Here is a 14,002-nt window from a genome sequence, read left to right as displayed (position 1 = left end):
TTGAAGTGTTTTTCACCCTAGATGGCGACCTCTCTGTCATAGGTTAATCTGCATGTTCAGCCCTGGTGTTCGTCTGTCTGCACCATGACCTGCTTGCAATCCTCTTTTCACACACAAGGTTATTGCTCTGCCACACACACACACACACACAGGATCCTCGACCTCTTACTGCAGTTATTATTCTCGTATCCTGGTCTATTTTCATCTCCCATCCTCCTGAAACTTTGGACTCTGTGCTACACTCATTTCCTATGTCCTGTCCCCTGAGTGACCGGGAGGATTGAGGCCAACGCCTGATCAGAATTCTGTAGCATCAACTAGTTTGACAATTTGAGCAAAAGTTGTTTTGGTGCATTGGATGCGATACAGAGTGTTCTGCCACTGAAGCTTTGCACTTTACATGTACAGGGGGCACTGTTGCTGAATGAGGAAATGGGGCATACATAACTAGTTATGTCCAGAGTAATACTGATGGCAATTTCTTCATTGTTTTTTTGTCATATGATGCTTAAAGGATGAGGATTATCATTACAAAGTACTGCTGCTGATTATCTTGAGTAACCAGGATATTGTTTCTGAATAGTCACATTCATATTTTATGTTGTGTCCATTAGAATTAGATTAGTTTTATCCTCTGAGCACCTCATTTGAAATTTCATTCAATCCAAGGGGCAAAAGTTTCAAAGGCAGATACCTAAAAACCTCAGCAAATAACCCAAATAATCTACATGCCTTTATAACATGATGAGTAAGTGGGTAAAGTCTTTTTTTTGTTGGTAATCTCCAATGTTGGAAGCACTGCAGGTGGGCCGGGCACCAGTCTCTTGTCCTTGTTTACTCACCCGTCTAATGGATAGAAAGAGGGAACATCACTGCACAGCTCAGCAGTCTGCCTCCATTGATTGAGGCCTGCTGGGGCTCCTTTGTGTGGAAACCCAATAAACACAACTCGCATGTGTGTCCCTGATGGTTGGATGGGATTACTCAGCCACTCGTAGGGTTTTTCCATCAAGTGGCCACGAGCGGTCGAGCCGGGCTTGCAAGTTGCGAGACGAGAGCTGTTCCACTGCACACCAAGATAAAGTTGTTTACCTAGTTTGCTTGTCACAAACTACAGTACGAGTCTGTCACCCTCTCCGCTCATTGTGGATGTTTCTGTTTGTACTATTCCTCCCTGGAATATGAACCTATTCTTGCATGGCATGCCTATCTTTCACTCTCCCCCATTTCTAAACTGTCCTCTGATCTTTCTCCATCGTCTTCAGCTCAGACACAAGTCAACCGCTGAGAGCCCACCTCATTATGGTTTGGTGGCGCTAAGGCGGACTGACCTGGGCCCATGGAAGATGTGAACTGAAAACCACAGAGAGGTCGCAGAAACTGAACTGGAATGAGAAAAAGCTTTGTAGTTTACTGTGTGGATATGTGGGATTAAATAACATGCTGACATAGTGATTCTAGTTGGACAATAGCAAGTGTGCCAGCCAAAGGGTGTATAGCCATCAACTGGTGAAATTAAGGATGTAAGCAGACACATTTACACCCATATAACACTAACCCAAGGTCAATAATGGCAGAACAATATTAGAAATGTTGTTTAATTTATAGCTTTGTTAAATTCAGTTTTTTTATTGTATTTATAAAACCACAATACAATTTGTTTTATTTGATCCAAACATGAATGCATGCTCTGTAGATGCTCTGTGTCTTAGAAGTACTAGAGCTTTCGTCACACTGTGATCACTAAACCCAATAAAAAGGGGTTTCTTGGATAAAAGAAAAAACAAGGCAGTAACTCTTTTTAAATGTTTGTGACCATCTAACATTTCAATTATTGCCTGTTGGTATGTCTGTCTAGAGGAAACAATAGTGGTCTGCCAATATTGGTCCAATTATGTTTACTACAGTGGGAAATATAAAACAAAACCGAAGGAGTATATCATGGGATTATGGGGTCACCTCATTGCTTTGGTGATGAGAAGTTTTGTATTGCCTTTTTTATATTTCCACTGTTTTATGACTCCCATCCATCACATTTGGATGGTTTTGGATTGGTGACAGATGTGTGTCCGATGCAGTAAAAGCTGCTGGACTGGTTCGACTGCTCTGTTAAGGCCGACCTCATCTGTCCTCCACATGAGGACAGCAGCCGGTGGCGGCCGGTTGGGGCTCCCCTCACAGCACCGAGGGATGTTGCACCTGAGATCCCTGCACCTCGGGGAATAGAGTTGTCACCATCTGAGACCATTTCAGTATTCTGTCGTTGTCCTCCAGATGAATGACAGCCCCAGTTATATTTTGATTTAGTCTCCAGCTCAGTCCCCCCAGCTGTGTTCTAGCCTTTTAATTAGCCTTTGGTTAATTGCAAGCTTAATAAAACCCGGTATCGTGGGACGCACTGTCTCAAATGGCCTTCTTTCACTGCAGCCGAGTCCGTTAGTCTTGACACATCAGATAACATTTTTAGAGATTTTACTCCAAAATGTAGTGTTTTCCAACATATACAGACATTTTACTAAAACATGCTGATCAGTGCCACAAACCGCCACCTTTCTGACCCTATTCCAACTATTTCTGAGTTACAGTATGTCCTGTTGGAGGATTATACTTAATGCAGCTTATAAACAAGCATGTGCGTTTGCTTACTGGCAGTATTTGCATGCCATTCGTCTCTTTTTATGGCTTTGATGAAACATTTTGTGATTTATTTCCCCCCCCTCCTGTCGTATACATTTCTCCACGGATAAGACGCATATTGGTTATTCACTAGAGCAGCATTTACAGAATGTGAATGATCCAATATGTTTTGGGAAGGGTCTGTTAAACACAAGTCGATTCTGAGAGACAACCACGTGTTGGTGGACAAAAATAATACCGTGAAAAATGCAGAAGGAACAGAAGGTATCTGTCACTTTCTCTCTCTCTCTCTCGCTCTCTCTCCCTCTGTGTAACAGAGCGGCATTGAGTTTCTCAGCCAACACCCCACAACCATCACCAGACATTCTTGCTGTGGTTCTCATTCATTGGCCGAGCCCCTGCACTTGTCACATGATTTTGTTCTTTAAGGAAACATTTGCGTGTTAACTGTTGGACTGGGATGCTGTCCGACAACACAGAACGCTTCGCTTTGGAGGAAGGCCAATGCTGCAGCTGAAAGGCTGAAAGGAAGAGAGAGAGAGAGGACCATGAGAGAGAGAGCGAGAGAGAGAGAGAGAGGACCATGTGGCACTGGCCTCCCTCTCAATGTGCCTTTTTGTTTCAACGGAGGAATGTTAACTCTTTGTTGTACCACTGATTCAATGTGGACTCATACACATGATTGGTACATGTCTGGTGGATTCAAATCTATTACATGTGTCTATATTTCAAATATTATTTACATTTTTATTATTATTATACTGACCCTCATGAACAGAGCCCGGGTCCCCCACTGACCCTCATGAACAGATATATTTGATTTATTTTATCTTCTAGTTGACTGTTGATGGTTTTGGATTGTTGTTGTTTTGTTTGTCTGTCTAATGTGTACACACCAGCCGCCAAGTCAAATTCTTTTTTTTAGATTTTCTCAGCTGTGGATACAGTTTGCATGACGCGACGACTTATTTCTTCCTCCAGGTGAGAGTTATGTGTGCGCCTCAAACGAACCCTTCCGACGCGTGGACTACACCAGGAACGTCAATCCGAACTGGTTGGTGGGCTCCAAGACCGGCACGTCGCGCTCCCTCTCCTCTCTCGTCCGGCTGAAGAGTGAGCTGCAGCACGAGACCAAGGACTTCATCAAGCCCAAGCTGGTCACGGTCATCCGCAGCGGGGTCAAACCCCGCAAGGCCGTACGCATACTGCTCAACAAGAAGACGGCGCACTCCTTCGGGCAGGTGCTCACCGACATCACGGACGCAATCAAGTTGGACTCGGGAGCCGTGAGGAGACTGTACACTTTGGAGGGCAAGCAGGTGAGTCTGTTTTGATGCAGGCGTGTTGGAAAATATCAAAGGACGTGATGATAGTTGTAACTCTAGTAATCACTCTGGTGCATAACCAGGGGAACAAAGCCGATATCCATGAACTCACTGACTGAAATTACAGTTGGAGTGAGTTGGCGGTATTGTTTTCAGTGGGATGATATTGGATGATGTGCGTATGAAAACCAGATGGAACGACAATGCTGAGCTTTTTAGCCAAAAGGCTTTATCTCCAAAAAACGTTGTGATTTATAGGCTTCAGCTGTGTCAGCAGTCTAGGTAATTACACCCCATTTAATCATCCATACATAATTACACACTGAGATTATTTTAACAAGGCACTAATGAATACACCTAAGAGTTCAGGCCTTTTGCCATATCCATCAGTATAGTTTCTTCCCTACCTCATCCCTCTGCATTATGCCATTTGAGACTGTTTGCTATAATCTAATCCATCAGGGACACATTTATACAGTAATTTTTCCATCTGAAACTCTCACAGAGGGTCCCTGGTGTTATGAGACGAGGTGAGGTTGAACACATGGTGCATCAAAAAGATTTATATGACGCCTCATCTCGGAGGAGTCCTAAATAATTCAGATTAATTGTATCGTTTTAGTTCTCATCTCACAGAATCTTTTTTTTTTACGTTCAAGTAATTAACGAAATAAAAGTACAGTCTCTAAAGAAAATAGAAATCTAGATATGGTGTTAGGAAGAATGTTATTATTATAAAACATTTAACAAAAAAGTGAGTCTGCAAAAGAGCTTTTGTGAAACTGCAAGGGCTAAAATGCAAATTTAAGATATGGGCAGCATTCTTTTTTTTTTTTATTTTTTTTTATTTTTTTTAAAGTTTACTTTTATCTCAAGTATTATATAATAAAAAACAAAAATGCACGTAAGATTGAGAAAACCGGAAACATATTTTTTTTAGGGCAACCATAAACAAGTTGGTGTTGAAAACAAGTCACAGTTTCACTGACGGAGCTGATGGAGATCCTTCTGGTGCACTTTAAAGCAGCATAAGCAATTTACAATAAACTGAAATGGGCAGCATTCTTAAGGACATACTATAATAATTGCATTTAAACGGAGACGAGTACATTTATGTGATTTTTCACCAGTTTCAGAAGTTAAACAAAGACCTGAAACAGACCCCAGGTGGAGGACAGACTGAAGGTGTTTACCGCTGCATAAATGTCTAGCAATATTAGTGAATAACAAATGTTGAAATGACTAGATGAGTGAACATTTCAAATGTTTGGGTCTTTTGTTTAGATGAAAGAAAACAGACTGATTGCTGTCCATATTTAGGGAGCTGGCTTTTTGAGGAAAAAGTAGTTTCCAGTCTTATTTTTTTAGAGACTGGATACTTTATCAGCTTGTTTGCTTCGATTTAAGAGTTTAAATGTTTTGTAATTTTCATTTTTCATTTTTTATCGACAATTTCACTGATGGAGAGATGTTAATTATTGATAAACTACCCATATTTCAGTATTAATGATCACAATTAGGGCTTATTGGTGAGAGTGAAATCAGTTTCAAACTACTAAGAGCTGAACTTACCGTGTTAATGTTACAGTTGAGATGAGGCTTGAACCACAAGCTGTGAGAAATAAATGAATAAGTCTGACAACCAAAACAGCTGATGTTTGCGTCCTGTGTGCCGACAGCAATCTTCCTCGGCCCGACAGTCCAGACAGCAGCGATCCTTTAACCCTTGTGACCAGCGCAGCATCCTTTCTGTCAAGCCAGCACTGTACAGGAACACAGTGTCTCATGACCCGTTAGCATTATTATGTCATGGTTTGCAGTCCATCATCTTTACTTTCATGGTCTAGATCTCTATATCTGATCATGGGGCGTGATAATCAAGTGAAAATCAGATGAATTCCATAAGCCTTTAGCCAATAGCCGATCAGTTTATTAATGTATTTATTGATGGTACACAAGGTCGGGTGGAGAGACATAAACGCCTCGGATGGTGAATAATTTCAGGGATTGATGTGTTCAAAAAGAATGGTGCTAAAATAAATTATAGCCCAATAAATATACCACCCCCAGCCGCACATACTAATGCTTCTTCTAAGAATCATGTTGTATTCTCCTCTGAGATTAATTCCATCCCATATTGGTCACATAAAGCATTCGTGTGTCTCTATTTCCATCTCATAGTAAATTCCTTGTAGATCAGCTATGCAGACCAGCTGTTCTGTCCAGACACGCTCTGCATTGCCACGAGGAATGTTGCATTGGACTTTACGGGTTGCATTTAAGTACAGCAACGTTGTTGCCTGTGACATATTTGTGATGCCTTACTAGAGATCCAGTTTTGACATATGCCGATTTGAGAATTTGACAAAACGTTTCGAGGGAGAGGAGGCCAGCATATGAGACGGATTGAGAGGGAGCAGCCTTCCTTTAACCTCCCTTTGAGTCCTTTTTTTTCTTTTGCAGCTAGGCAACTACAGTCTGCCAGACGGCTGCAGTTATTAAAGGTTGTAAGACCATTCAAGTTCAGTCTCTGGGGATTTAACTTCTTTTTAGTGGTGAAACCAAAACCGAGGGCTCCCGATCTGTTACAGTGCAGTCTTTCAGGACATCTTTACTTTGAAACTTCAACTCAACTTGGAATTATGTATATATATATATTTTTACACAGGTTATGTACCAGTCTGCGCTACATGCATACAAATAAAGATCTAAATATATTCAAGCTATACTTTTCAAGATAACACATAGCATCCATCTTGATTTTAGTCTTCCCCATAAATACAAAATGTGTAAAGACAATAAAAAGACAATATATTTCATCGTTGCCCACTGTTTGTGCTTGGGCTCCAGTCTGATTGTAAATGCAACATCATTGAAGAAAAGTCTCCAGCCCACATCAATATGGGCCTGATACTTCAACCATACATTACACCAACATTAATGATGCAATGAATTCAGAAAGTCATTTTTTTAAAGCTGTTTTCATATAAAATCCTAAATCCGTCATTTTAGGGAATTAGGACATGTTTCATACAGTCGAGTTGAGATTTTAGATTACAGAGGACACATTAAATCTGCCATGCAGACAAGTGTAGCTTCCTTCGTGTTTTTAATGATAAGCACATGAGAGACGATTCCTTCCCTCTGCTGGAGCAGATGATGATGATGATGATGATGACTGTCCATCACTGTAATGTTCTTCCCCACCAGACGGATGCTAAAGGAGACTAGAGCTTCTTATTTAGGTGGGTTGTGTTACAAAGTGTCCTACAGGTTTGTGTTTATATGTTTTAGACGCAGAACAACACTGTCAGTGAAGATGAGGTGTTTTCATTAAATCAATATGGAGAACAAAAAAAATGCAGCATTAAGCTTCTCTTGTATTGGACGTTATGTCCAGCAATAAAGTGTCTTTATAGACAATGCCAGTATATTTTGGTTTGTTTGACGGTTAAAAATCAATTAATGTTCTAGTTTTCCAGCTCTCATTCAACCTGAGTAAGGTTTGTGAGTAAACCCAGAACAATATAAATCGATATCATGCTGTAAATGTTCAGGATCTGGCCAGCCATTTGAAGGAGTGTGTTATTTCCATAATGTCTGAATCATTAGGGCTTCAGGCCCATCTCAACAGGACTGTTTCAAAATTGAATTTGTGTTTGACCCATTAAGCCTGTAACGTGATCCTGACACTAGAGCTGGACACCTGACAATATGGTGGATGGATGGTTCATGGACTGCACTTTTCGAGTCTCTCGACCACTCAAAGCGCTTTAACATTACAAGACCCATTCATACACTGATGGCATGGGCTCCTATGCAAGGAACCACATGTCTATCAGGACGATATAACATTCATTCACACACAGCACATTAGGGTTAAGTACCTTGCCCAAGGACACATCGACATGGACAAGAGGAGCCGGGGATTGAACGGATCTTCTTTACATTATCATGTCATAGAAGTTAATTTAGTTTCGATGTCAAAGTCAGTAAGTGCTTTCTGTAACATGGGCTCAAGCTTTTGAATTCCATGCACATAATCTGTTTCTTAATACTGACTACATAGGGAATTTAATAGAAAAGCATTAGCTTCATCTTTTCACTTTTTCCTGTCTTCTGCCCCTCCTGGGGAAGAGGAGGTAACACTCTGCCCAAACACGTCAATCACATGACAACTTTACTTGTTTAGGTCGCTTAGGCATGGAGCCTCTCTATGTTATTAATTCTTGTTTCACATTCTGACATCACTATCAATTTGAGTAATTCCAGAGTCATTTCCAGAAAATTAGCATACAGTACACAAGACTAGAGTCGAGGGATGGGTTTCTATTAAAAGTGAAGAAAATAAAACGTGACCTTACAGTGTGGAAGTAGGCATGGAAACAGTACTATGCATGAAGCCATTAACGACTCATACTTATAGCTTTTATTGTCACATCTCTATGATCATTAGGTTTGATTTCTGATCCCTCTGCAACAGCCATAATGTAACATTGTTGTACATTAACTTGTCAGTTTAGTGAAATTAGCTAAAACTAATGTAGTCTAATACAACAGCTCTCCAATAAATCCTACCTTCATGAAGTTCAGTTATTGTGTAAACTCTTTTAGAAAGGTCTTAATTTAATTGTAGTCTACATTTGGAAGCTGCAGTTTGTAGAGCGATTGCACTGTGTTTATATTATATGCTGAAAGGTGTTTCTGATGTTTTATTCACCTCTTTTTTATCAATGAGGGTAGACTGTGAAATTGGTGACGAAGTGGATAATGCAACTAGATTCTGGGCTATTTGTCACAAATATTTCATAAAACAGAGTAAAGGAATAAGAACTAGATGGTAACTTTATGCCTAAATATTCACAAATCATGAACTGATGCTTGAAATACTACGTAGTGTTATATCATCAAATATTGAGCTTTGTTTTAAGTGTGTATTTATCAAATATATGAGCATTTCTTAAATTAGCATCACATTTTAACATGAACATTTTAACAACTCCATAGATTCTATACAAAGCTTAACTTTTCTCTCCTAAAAAGCAAGGCTCTTTACTAAGTCACACATTAACACATAAACGCATAAACACACCCACACACACTCAATGCCTTCTAGCAGCAGCCTGCCATCTGCTCCAAAAAAACAATCACAGGTCCCGGCCCCTGGTCTGTTGGCGTTGCAACCCCCCTCCTTTACGTTGACACACACACACACACCACACACACACACACTCAGAGGCCCCCCACTGGGGCTCTGTCCGCCACCATATAATTAGACCTATAAGCTGGAAGGGAGGTTAAAGTGCAGCTGTCAGGTGTGTGTGTGTGTGTGTGTGTGTGAGAGAGACAGCATGCTTTCACAATACTTCTCTGTCCAGTCTCCCTCCTCGATTCGAAGATGCTCTTCAGACTGAATGTCAATTGTACACTTTGGTTATCAGGGCCGGCAGATTCAGCTGCTGCTTTTGAGAGAGACCCCTGTTTTACATCTCAAAGCTGACTGGGCAGGCGGAAAATAGGATTTCTCTATTTGGTATTGTCTAATCGATGCATTAATTAATTTAGGGAACAGTTAGCAGTCCAGAACTTGCCAAGTTGTCTTTTTTTTGCAGAAATCCTTTAGAAGTGACTGAAGGGGACTGGAGAAATAGTGACAAAGAGGAGATGCTCCATGTCATAAAAACAAAAGGAGCAAATGTTTGTAATTAATTGTAGAGAGAGACGTTCAGACCCTTGCTCTTTTTTCACCTCGACACCCAGCCGGCCAATCACGTGAGCTGGTTGTGAATGCCACATTTTACAGTCGTGGTTGGACACACCTCATATGTATTCTGGAGCCTGAACCCCCTCGGATACAGTAGATTATCCTGTGTGAGTACTAAACTCTACCAATAAGCTTTATTTGTCCTGGCTACACCTCAGGACTGCTTCCAGCTCGGAGTAGTTGAGAGATGTGTTGACAAAAGACACAAAGTGTGAAGGAGAGAGGAAGAGAGTGGTTGCCACATTTCTCAGCCCATAGCTATGAAAGTGCTTACTTTCCTCTACCCTTCTCTGCCCCCTTCTCACAGCCACTATGTATCCCACTGTGCAAAGCAGCTGACAACCACTTCTGTTGCCATAACTATATGATGCTAAATCAAATGTATTTCACCTTTCAGTTACATGACCCGTGCAATTTTGGGAAATGTTCTTTTTGGAACACCTTTTGGAATTTGATAGTCGGGGACCAAAAAGATCCAAAGTTGAATCGTGTATAAAACCTTCTGGTTTGATTCTGAGTGACCAGGGGGGTGAAGGCCTATTAAAACTTTAGTGATCGATGTGGTATGTAGCGATAAGCAGACATTTCATTTTTAGATGGATAAATACTGGCCGGTGTGAGAGAATAATTATTACCCTTGATCTGATATTCACAATGGTTGAGGGCAAAACATGAATTTGCATTTTAAATGCAAAAATCACATGTAACTCATTAAATGTATTTAAGTGCATTACATGTTATTCCTCAATAAATTGGTTTACGTACTAATTCCCCAAATTCAAGCATGTTAATGATTACAATTTATAACATCCAGATACTTCTGTGAGATATTAAATTGTTCTGATCATTTTCTAAATAACGCACGCTTCATACGCACTCATTTAAGAGCCTGGTGTTGGAGGCAACTATCCTACATGCAGCCTCCAGCACAAAGATTCTGTCTCTGCTTCCTGCTGGAGCAAACAACACCCTGTTGTCCTGTGTGTCTCACTTTATCATGCAAATCAGTGCAATGAAAAATAAAAATGTCCGTTTCTTATTACTTGGACTCGAGGTCTGTTTTGGCCAACACTCATCTTGCGGGTGAATACAATGATCGATCCAATGGATATATTACAGTAGATTGTTATTACCTCAGCGACGTTATGAGGATGGCAGCCAGTCTGCCCATTAACAAGGGCTGGAAACAAAACTGGACCGTTGCGGCTGCTGAACCTTAAAGAGCTGAAATGATCGTTTCTCTGAACTCCATGATGAGCTTTTCAGTGCAGCAAGCTCAGGAATGACAGAGGAAATGGAACTCAGTCCTGATAACTGGACAGTCTGCTCAGATGTTATGTCTTTGTTTACATTTGTGCAGTAGTTTAATGGGTGCACTGTATCCTCCGTGAATAATTGGAGACAGTTACAGTGTATTTAGACAAATCTACCGTATGGAATTTTTTGTTTATGAAAGAAATTCATGCTGTTTCAATAACTTTAGACAATATATACACTACCGTTCAAAAGTTTGGGGTCACCCAGACAATTTCGTGTCTTCCATGAAAACTCACACTTTTATTTATCAAATGAATTGAACATTTCATAGAACATATAGTCAAGACATTGACAAGGTTAGAAATAATGATTAATATTTGAAGTATTAATTTTGTTCTACAAACTTCAAGCTCAAAGGAAGGCCAGTTATAGGTTATATCACCAGCATAACTGTTTTCAGCTGTGCTAACATAATTGCACAAGGGTTTTCTAATCAGATATTAGTCTTCTAATGTGATTAGCAAACACAATGTACCATTAGAACACTGGAGTGATAGTTGCTGTAAAAGGGCCTCTATACACCTATGGAGATATTTCATTAGAAACCAGACACTTCCACCGTGAATATTAATTTACCACATCAACAATGTAGAGAGTGTATTTTTGATTAATTTAATGTTATCTTTATTGAAAAAACAGTGCTTTTCTTTGAAAAATAAAGACATTTCTAAGTGACTCCAAACTTTTGAATGGTAGTGTATATATATATATTTTTTATCTCTCAGGTTTTTGTCTAGAATGCTTCGATACACGGACATTCGTGTTTCTGCATGCTTACATTGTGCATAACAGAACCTGAAGGTTACTTAAGGTCTCAACACTTCAGCAGTTTATGCCGTTTTTACAAACCCACAGTAAATGGATAGTGAAGTATAGACCAACATCCATAATCCAGAGTGATGTTTTTTCCAAAACTTTTCACTTTTTACCAACAAAATATACTAGTAGCTGGATTTTAAGCCATTTAGAAGCAGTCATTTGAAAATATTGATCCAGAAGATCTCATCTTTGTGATATTCTATAGAGTGAGCTGTGGAGTAGTGTATCGTCTGCTTAGAGGCTTTTGTCACAAGTCGGGAAAATCTCATGGTTTATTCTGCGTATCCTCTTTGTAAAGTAATGAGAAAGGTGCAGCATTTTAAATTGGATTAAACGGTGCCTTATATTATTCGAACATCGATGGATTTACTCCAGGCTCTCCACCCGCAAAGTGTTCAAGATCTTAATTCCCATTTCTTTCTCCAATTTTGTTTTTATATAAGAACAACTCTTTGCTTAAAACATTGGGTACCATGCACAGTATGAGTAATCATAGTAGTGGTACCATAAAATTCCCACTATAATGAATGTAGTCCCAGAGTGAGAACAAATCTTTGATCACCAACATGTCATGACGATGACAGCGAGCTAGTTCATGGTGCGTGGATTGCTGGGTTTTGGGGGCATACACATCAGTATGAATAGGAGGAGGATGTTGGTTAGCGTGACTCTGACCCACTGTGACATAATATCACATGACACACTTCTAATGATGATGGCCTCCTGGCCTCGATACTCTAAACCAGCACTGATCTCACAGTACATGTGTTGGCATGGACGTGCTGCACTGCTGCCAACAGTTAAACAGGTTTACATTCATTAAGGTGTCTAAGTCTAAATTCATGCTCACCCCGTTATCTTGATGAGGGTGATGTTTCGTCCTTTGCGGGACGATGAAACATGCTGGCAGTTACAGACGGATTAGGAAAACTGTCTCCCTCTTTGACGAGCTGGGGTCATGGGCACACATGGGTTCCTTCTGATTATCAGGCATGAGCTGTTTTCGGGGCCAAGTCTGGATTAAACACTGCCATTTAGGTCAACAGCCATGACCTATTGTTCTGTGCTGTCATTATCATACTGTGCTGTTTGACACTTTTGCATGACAACATCCAGCAATGAATAGTCTGGGCTAGGTTCTGTAGTAGGCTTTGTTTTTTTCTGGACTCATTGATAAATCAAAGTTTTGTGTTATGAATTCCTGGTAGTGTTACAAATTCTACATATAAGTACATTTAACAGTATCATCTCACTTATACCATAGCTACTTGCAAACATAATGTTATCTGTAATCAAGGTCATTGAAATAAGTTTGGTCTTTCATCTAAAATAATAAAATTGCTGGTGCTTCATCATTTTGTGTTGCAACAATGAGCTGAACAGATGGGTGTTTTATTTTGGTTATTGTTGTTGGGAGTTACTCAAATATTACTAGCTCTAGCTAAGCCTCACTTTTGCTGTCCGTACCAAATAATTTAATGCTAGTGCATTCATTTTATAACTTAGAAACAATCATTATGAAAGGTTTCCTGCTGGCACTGTTGCTGTTCAGTGCTAAAGATGCTAGCACTGTTAGCACCTTGACCACTGGCGCAGGGTGCTAACAGGGTACTTGAGAGCTGGGTGAAGACAACAGAAATGCTTTGAATATCCGGTTAATATAAATTAATCAAAACCCTCCAGCCCAAATTATGACAGTTAACACTTTCAGATGTATATTCTTGATGTTGTACTTCTTTTTAAACATGTATTCAATCACATTTTAACCTTTTCTAAATACTTTCATATAATATTGTTTCCCCCTTTTTTCTGTAGTGTGTCTATATTTAGGGTCTAAGGAAGCGGTACATATACTGTACAGCATTGAAATAATTCTAAAACATCTTAATGCTTCTTGCTTTCTTAACTTTTTAGAACTTGCTAGTCCGAGGCTAAATCATTGCAAGTCAAAAATAAAAAGCACTGGTATAAAATTGTCTCTGTCTGACATTAGGATACCATTCATGGTTAAGAGCCCCTCTTTCTTGTCTCCTGCCCAAACAGATGGCCCACATACACATACACACGCACACACGCCGCAAACACACACACGCAATATCAATGCTTGGTGGGCAATACAAACAGAAGTGCCTGACCCACG

At 40.0% G+C, this 14,002-nt stretch overlaps 1 protein-coding gene across 8 annotated transcripts in view; it reads left to right on the top strand.

The window, feature by feature from the left end:
* dclk2a (doublecortin-like kinase 2a) overlaps positions 1-14,002 on the top strand; it is a 34,846-nt gene that overhangs the window by 1,592 nt on the left and 19,252 nt on the right. For all 8 annotated transcript variants that reach the window (XR_008830953.1, XR_008830952.1, XR_008830949.1 and 5 more), the window contains exon 2: positions 3,619-3,956. Coding sequence is in view for 3 of the 8 variants with exons in the window: in XM_056409778.1 (XP_056265753.1) it covers positions 3,619-3,956 (338 nt within the window). In the remaining 5 variants the exon portion in view is untranslated. The remainder of the gene's footprint in view (positions 1-3,618; positions 3,957-14,002) is intronic.

The sequence above is a fragment of the Pseudoliparis swirei genome, chromosome 24 (genome assembly GCF_029220125.1).
Source record: "Pseudoliparis swirei isolate HS2019 ecotype Mariana Trench chromosome 24, NWPU_hadal_v1, whole genome shotgun sequence".
Lineage (NCBI taxonomy): Eukaryota > Metazoa > Chordata > Actinopteri > Perciformes > Liparidae > Pseudoliparis > Pseudoliparis swirei.
This window is presented reverse-complemented; position numbering and strand designations above follow the sequence as displayed.